This window comes from Littorina saxatilis, unplaced genomic scaffold, assembly GCF_037325665.1.
Source record: "Littorina saxatilis isolate snail1 unplaced genomic scaffold, US_GU_Lsax_2.0 scaffold_860, whole genome shotgun sequence".
NCBI lineage: Eukaryota > Metazoa > Mollusca > Gastropoda > Littorinimorpha > Littorinidae > Littorina > Littorina saxatilis.
In genome coordinates, this window is record NW_027127223.1 from 47,501 (window position 1) to 55,170 (window position 7,670).

The 7,670-nt window shown below is 42.1% G+C and overlaps 1 protein-coding gene across 1 annotated transcript in view; it reads right to left on the reverse strand.

Annotated features, from left to right (window-relative positions):
* LOC138955689 (interferon alpha-inducible protein 27-like protein 2A) overlaps nucleotides 1–7,463 on the reverse strand; it is an 8,064-nt gene extending 601 nt beyond the window's left edge. The window contains exons 1-3 of the mRNA XM_070327243.1: nucleotides 7,307–7,463; nucleotides 4,951–5,005; nucleotides 298–579 (exon numbers count right to left, since the gene is read on the reverse strand). Of these exons, the coding sequence (XP_070183344.1) occupies nucleotides 298–579; nucleotides 4,951–5,005; nucleotides 7,307–7,324 (355 nt within the window). The 5' untranslated portion in view covers nucleotides 7,325–7,463. The remainder of the gene's footprint in view (nucleotides 1–297; nucleotides 580–4,950; nucleotides 5,006–7,306) is intronic.
* Between the last annotated feature and the right edge of the window lie 207 nt (nucleotides 7,464–7,670).

Genomic DNA, 7,670 nt, shown 5'->3' on the forward strand with positions numbered 1-7,670 from the left:
ACACACACACACACACACACACACACACACTCACATACACACCCCGTTTGTCTCTCTCCGTCTGTCCCTTTCTCTCTCTCTCTCTCTCTCTCTCTCTCTCTCTCTCTCTCTCTCTCTCTCTCTCTCTCTCTCTCTCTCTCTCTTTCTCTCTCTCTCTCTGTCTCTCTCTGTCTCTCCCTCTGCAACCCCCCCCCCAACGAACTCTCTCTCTCTCTCTCTCTCTCTCTCTCTCTCTCTCTCTCTCTCTCTCTCTCTCTTTCTGTTTCTGCTCCTCCCCCCTCTCCCTCTCTCGCTAACCTTGCTCTCCGTCAAAGAAAGCTTTCTTAGTAGCGGTTGCAGCAGATCCGGCGACGCCAGCTACAACGGCTGACTGGGCCATGGTTAAGCCCGCCGCGCCTACGGCCTGTAGAGTGCTCACGACGTACGTGCCCATGCCTGTAGTCCAGGCCACACTCATCAGTTTCGTCCCAAAAGAAGACGCAGCCACACCTGCGGCGCCGAAACCCGCCGCCGCTGCGGCATAGGGCGCAGCCACAACCGCCACCGTTCCGCCAGCAATTCCCCACGCAACGTCTGACCCTGAAGTAAAATCAATACATTTTATGAATCTGTCCAACCAAGGACCACAGACTGAAATTGAAAGAAATTGCTTAACAGCCTTACATACCCCGCGGGCTCGGTAACACGTTCACGCACAGAAAGTGACGAGCCAGTAAAGCGTAGTAGCCTATGGCGCTATACAGCAAAGCGCGCTTTTCTCTATTCATTTGAACTTTCTGAGCCTGTTTTAAATCTAAACATAATATATCTGTATTTTTTTTTAAATCAAAATGATAAAGAATAAGATGAAACCATTTTGGAATTGATTGCTAAGATGTTTATTGTAATTACAATGTTGAGATTTTTAACGACCAAACGCCTCAATTAATTATTAAGCTTCAAAACTGAAATGCAATCCCATAGTCCGGGCTTCGTCGAAGATTGCTGGACCACAGTTTCAATCAGCCACGACCGCCACCGCACCGCCGACCATTCCCCATACAACGTCTCAGTAAAACTGTGCAAGAAGCGAAACGTTTGCAGGGGAGGTAAACAACTGTTTGCAAATCAATTCGCATATGTACAGTTGTTGTCTCCCTTGTCGCAGTGCGTATTTGTTTATATCCCATGACCTCCCTTCTTTGTCTCTGTTACTTCAGTATGGGTATATATGTTGTATTTTTATAGCTCAATAAATACATCATGGACTCAAAAAAATATATGATAGTGCAGATTCCGATTTGGGCGAAGAACTACTTTGCTCCCGACCTTTGACCTCGCGCCGAACAATGTGACACATTTGTATGAAGTTCCAAAATCGTATTGCACGGCTCAGAAAACCATATCAGTTGCACGCAAAAATGAATCTCAGAACTGATTTGATGTATGAGATGCAATAAGCAAACGTTTCTTTCATTATGAAAGCAATGCAGGTGGGAAAAAACGAACATTCAACTTACAAGATAACCAGATGCTAGCGAACCAAAACAAAAACACGAGTACCCTCCCCTTGCTTCGTTAGCAGACGACTTTTGAGAATCTGTCAGACCGTCCTTACCTGGCACGGTTGGGCTTCGCTATCATCAGCTGTTTCACGTGTTTTGCGAGCAAGTCTACTCTTTTGCCTGGCTCTGCAGTAAGTCCACATTGGCGATGAAGGTAACTTAGAACTTAACATGTGTGTATTTTTCCGTAATCCAGTCATATTCTTTCAAAATGCAATCAAGCGGCGGTGACAGACTTGGGTCCTGTTTTCCTCGCACCCATACCAGTTTAGGTTCATGCAAACACACTCGCAAAACATGTAGATACATTTCAAATAGGGAGCAAATGGTTAAATCTACATATGTGTTCCCTAAAATTTGCTTCTCTGTCAATAAGACTAATTGTATAATAATGCGTTCGAAAAAAACAACGTGGAATCGATTCTGAATCGAGTCGAGTAAGCCAAATGGGGGCCAAACCGGTTTCCCCGTTCCGCCGACCTGAAACGCAAAAGAATTGTGCGCTTCAACTAAATGGATTTCTATACGACTTCATTACTTTCTTGCAACTTATGAACCTTTACTTAAAGCTTTTAAACGGTCTGAAAGTAGTGTTACCGCGTACTTATAGATGCACTCATTCGTTTTATTTTTTCAGCGACGGTCACTTAGTTTAAGGTTGCAAAAAGGCCAAGTCTCGCTGAAAACACTGTTTCACACTCCACAGATCGCAACAGTGCCGCTAGTAGTCTACACTTTGTGTTTGATGGTAGAATGGGATATACAGATTACAACACTCGTGGTTTTTTATATGGCTTGTATTTCAGTCAAGACCCAGCGGGAATATCAATCGAGAGCCACTCGCCAAAGGCTCGTGTCTCCCGATGATATTCATCCGCTGGGTCTTGACTGAAATACAAGCCATATAAAAAACCACTCGTGTTGTAACCTATACGTATTGACCGAAATACGTGCAAGGTGGTCATGGATCAATTACATATTTGGCAATCGTATACATGTACGTGTAAAAAACAGTGAGAAAATCCCTGCCACCGTTTTTGAGCTGCAGCGAAAAAACGTCACATGGTCTGCTCGTATCAAACCCAGAAAAAGACCTCTTGCACAAAATCGACCGAAAACGCGTGCGTTGGTTGGTTGGTTGGTTTTTGGGTTTTAATTTCCCTTCAGCAGATGCTAGCTGCTATTCGAGACCGAAACGCGTACGTACTCCATGAATTAAAGCTGTGGTCTATTTATGACTTTCCGGGGCTACGAGGTTGAAGAATAGGGATAAAATCATGTACAGAATTCTGTACAGCAAACGCTTCCCGAAACCCCATCTATACGGCGTGTATGACCTTGAGAGCTTCAGTCAACGCTTGAATTTTGCAGTGGTAACATCCGGTTTGCTCTCTCAGAGCTGAGCATATTTGTCGAGAAGGATCGAGCAGAAAAAATAAACGACTTGGCAGGGATTCGAACTCAAGGCCTCGGGGCCTCAAAATGTCGGGGCCGATGTCTTAACCGCTAGGCCACTTCACTAGTGTTTTCAAAGATAAAAAAATTGATAATTTTATATCATTCTACGCTTGAATTACCATTCATGCGTTGCAAAAGCGTAAAAATTGCTATTAAAATTTGCCTTTATTTGCAAACATGTTTCACGGACTCGAAGTACATGTTTACACCGTCATGTTACACGACATTCGCGCCATGCAAATAGCTGCGATATCTCTATTTACAACATGCAAGAAAAATGACAAGAACAGTAATTGAATCTCTCCAAAGCTCTGTGCAGTTGAAAACAGACATCTAAGAAATAGTTATACATGTATTCACTTCTGAACAATGGGCGGATAGAGATATAAATCATGCTGCTTCAAGAATAACATAACATGAGTTCATATCAATGTTTTTCCTTCTTTTTCTCGATTGGCGCAGTAGCCTAGTGGTTAGGACATGAGACACGAAGTCTCGAGGTCGAGAGTTCGAATCTTCGCCGGGGCGTTTATTTTTTCCCTTTGATCTCTCTTGAAGATAAAATATGATCAGTCTTGAGAGAGCAAACCGGATGTTATCCCTGCAAAATTCAAGCGTTGACTGAAGCTCTCAAGGTCATACAGGCCGTATAGGTTTCGGGTAGCGTTTGCTGAACAGAATTCTGTACATGATTGTTTCCCTATTTTTCAACCTCGTAGCCCCGGAAAGTCATAAATAGACCACAGCTTCTATATATACGACTTGTGTCTGTCTGTCTGTCTGTCTGTCTGTCTGTGTGTGTATGTGTTTGTGCGCGATGCACGGCCAAAGTTCTCGATGGATCTGCTTCAAATTTGGTGGGCATATTCAGGTACACCCGGGACAGGACACAACCTGGTCGATATTTCAACACGTGCTCTCAGCGCGCAGCGCTGAACCGATTTTGGTTCCACCTCAGCTACCCGGGCCCCCATACCGACACACCAAAGCCGCTACACCACATCACAACGCCAAAGTTCTCGGTGGATCTTTTTCAAATTTGAACACCGTATTCAGCTACACCCCGGACACAATATCATCGATGAGATATTTCAACACGTGCTCTCAGCCCGCAGCGCTGAACCGATTTTGGTTTTTGTGTTCATTTCACCATTACAAGTAACTCTTCCTTATGTTCTCCAGTGTTTTGCGTTTATCTCCCTTCCTTCGTGTGGCTTCAATCCATATTCCCGTTTCTAAGTTACTATTTTTAGAATGTCACTGCGCTGTCCAGAACGCTTCCCTTGCACCCGTAAGTTGTTCTTACTGTCAAAGTGAAAAGGTCGAATCAATTTATAGCCACGCGAAAAATACACTCTCACCTATCTCTATATATTTATAGATATAGATATACATATATATATACGGCTTCTCTGTGTGTGTGTGTGTGTTTGTGTGTATGTGTGGGCAAAAACCTGTGTATTGTAGAGTTCTGTTTGTGATGTGGTCTAGCGGCTTTTGTCTGTCTGTATGTTCTGGCATTTGAGAAGCCACAACAGATAATATAGGGCTAAGAAATAAGCTCTAAAATTCTCAATCCCGTTTGACAGGACTTCGCCTGCAAAGGTGATTGTGATGAACCGCCACGCTGTCTGTCTCTGTCTCGCGATTCACCCCCGGCGAAGCCGGGTATTCCTCTAGTTAAAGATATGTTTCTTTTTCTTTACAAGTATACGCCGACTAAGAGAGAGAGAGAGAGAGAGAGAGAGAGAGAGAGAGAGAGAGAGAGAGAGAGAGAGAGAGAGAGAGAGAGAGAGAGAGAGAGAGAGAGAGAGAGAGAGAGATGTAGAGATGTAGAGAGACAGACAAACAGACAGACAACAGACAGACAGCAGACAGATAGACAGCAGAGAGACAGACGGACAGACAGAAAAAAGACAGACACGCATATCTGTTAACTGAACCTTACATGTCCATGCTGTGGCTGTGTTGGCTGTCAGAAGAAGTCCACAGAACATCACGATCTGGAAAAAAAGATCAGACGAGAAAGATAAGCAATGATTTTCTCATGTGTAGGCCTACATGGTTGGAACCACAGGCCCAAGAGAAGCTTCAATATGTTAACAACATGACTTGCTTTGCTGAAATTTGTTTAATTCAAATTGATTAAATCAATAATCATGTCTGCATAGTTACGGAGCATTGTTCTCATCGTCCTTGACTGAATCAAATATTCGTTAATTGAATTAGTTAATTCGAACAAAGACTTGTAGGCTTGTTAAAAGCTAGCAATATGAGCTGATAACAAGTCGCGTGAAGCGATATAAAAACATTTAGTCAGTCGTTATCAAACTATGAAGATCAATAACCAAACAAGTCGCGTAAGGCGAAGATACAACATTTAGTCAAGTAGCTGTCGAATTCACAGAATGAAACTGAACGCAATGCAACGCAGCAAGACCGTATACTCGTAGCATCGTCAGTCCACCGCTCACGGCATAGGCAGTGAAATTGACAAGAAGAGCGGGGTAGTAGTTGCGCTGGGAAGGATAGCACGCTTTTCTGTACCTCTCTTCGTTTTAACTTTCTGAGCGTGTTTTTAATCCAAACATATCATATCTATATGTTTTTGGAATCAGGAACCGACAAGAAATATGATGAAAGTGTTTTTAAATTGATTTGGAAAATTTAATTTTGATAATAATTTTTATATATTTAATTTTCAGAGCTTGTTGTTAATCCAAATATAACATATTTATATGTTTTTGGAATCAGCAAATGATGGAGAATAAGATGAACGTAAATTTGGATCGTTTTATAAAACATTTTTTTTTACAATTTTCAAATTTTTAATGACCAAAGTCATTAATTAATTTTTAAGCCACCACGCTGAAATGCAATACCGAAGTCTGGGCTTCGTCGAACATTACTTGACCAAAATTTCAACCAATTTGGTTGAAAAATGAGGGCGTGACAGTGCCGCCTCAACTTTCACGAAAAGCCGGATATGACGTCATCAAAGACATACCTCTACCTCTAGATAGTCTCGGCTAACCCAAAGACTGAGGCGGGTCACGCTCGTCTCCGTGAAGCATGGGACCGTAGTACTTACTTAACCTTTTTTCTTCCATTTTGAGCACATTTTAGACTAAGAATATCATATCTATATATTTTTGAATTCAGGAGAAGGTGAAAAATACAATGCGATAATAGTTTTTAATCTGAAGTGAAAAATACGATTTTATTGACAAATTTAATGAGCAAACTCATTAACTATTTTTTAAGCTTCCAAGCTGAAATATATGCAATCCCTTAGTCCGGACTTCGTCAAAGACTGCTTAGCTAAAATTTCAATCAATTTGGTTGAAAAATGAGGGCGTGACAGTGCGGTCTCCACTTTCACTAAATGCCGCATATATAACGTCATCAAAGACATGTATCGAGAAAATGAAGAAACACAATGAGGTTATCATACCCAGGAACCTTCATGTGAAGTTTCATAAAGATCGGTCCAGTAGTTTAGTCTGAATCGTTCTACACGCACACACGCACACACACACACATACACCAGACCCTCACCAGTCAACGTTAAAACATTTAGTCAAAACTTGACTAAATGTGAAAATGAAGCGTGAACAGTTCATTTGTCCAAGAAGATAGGATAAACAACCAAAAGAGTTTGCTGACATTGTGTCGCTAAGCTATAATATAAAGCCAGTACTATGTCGCCAACGAACAAAGCTGAATAGACCGACACACGTTAAATCCACACCTGGCGCAAAGCAACCCTGATGAAAACAGTTGCAAGAGATCTTTGCGCGGCTATAATACCAGTATTATGCCGTGAAAGAACTAAGCAAATCAAAAAGTACGAGAAATAAAAGAAATTAGGCGCTTTAACTCTGTCTATTGGCATCTTAGAGAATTACAAGCATTGCAACTTTCAATAAACAAGAAAGTAAACATGCACCATTTCATAAAGACCAGTCGTGGAGAAGCCATGCAGAGAACAGGCAGAACACATCTTTTGTTTTGGATAAAATACATGTATTATGCCGTGAATGAACCACAGTATCGTTCACTGGACCAACAATATCATAATAAGACTACAATGATAGTGTTGGTCCAGTGAACTTCTTCTTCTTCTTCTTCTTCTTCTTTGTTCATGGGCTTAGACTCCCACGTTCACTCATGCTTTTAGCAATAGTGGATTTGTACGTGTATGACCGTTTTTACGCCGATTTCGGGGGATGTCCAATGAACGATACCTTCCACCTGTGAACGAACTAAGCAAACCGAAGAGTAAACAAACATGACATCCTTACCATTCGTGAAGTAGCCATGGTACACAATGACAACCTTTTCACAGCCTGCAATGAAACTTCAGACGAAGAATGTAGGGAACAGGAAAGGCGTATGCACTGGTGATGTGTTTTACCCGTCTGAGTCTTCAAGACGTTAGTTGCTATTTATGTCCTTGGGTTTGCTGCAGGGCCGCGTGCAAAAGCAGATTCGAGTTTACGTCATAGTGCGTGGGACGCTGTTCGATATTTAGGATTCGTGGAATTTTCAGATCAGTAATGGTTTCGGTTTCTTCGGATGTACTATATATGGTAGCTCCAAGTCGAAAGCATATCTTTTGGTGGGGAACGTCCCACTAGTCCGAGGGTTCACTAGTCCGAGGGTTCA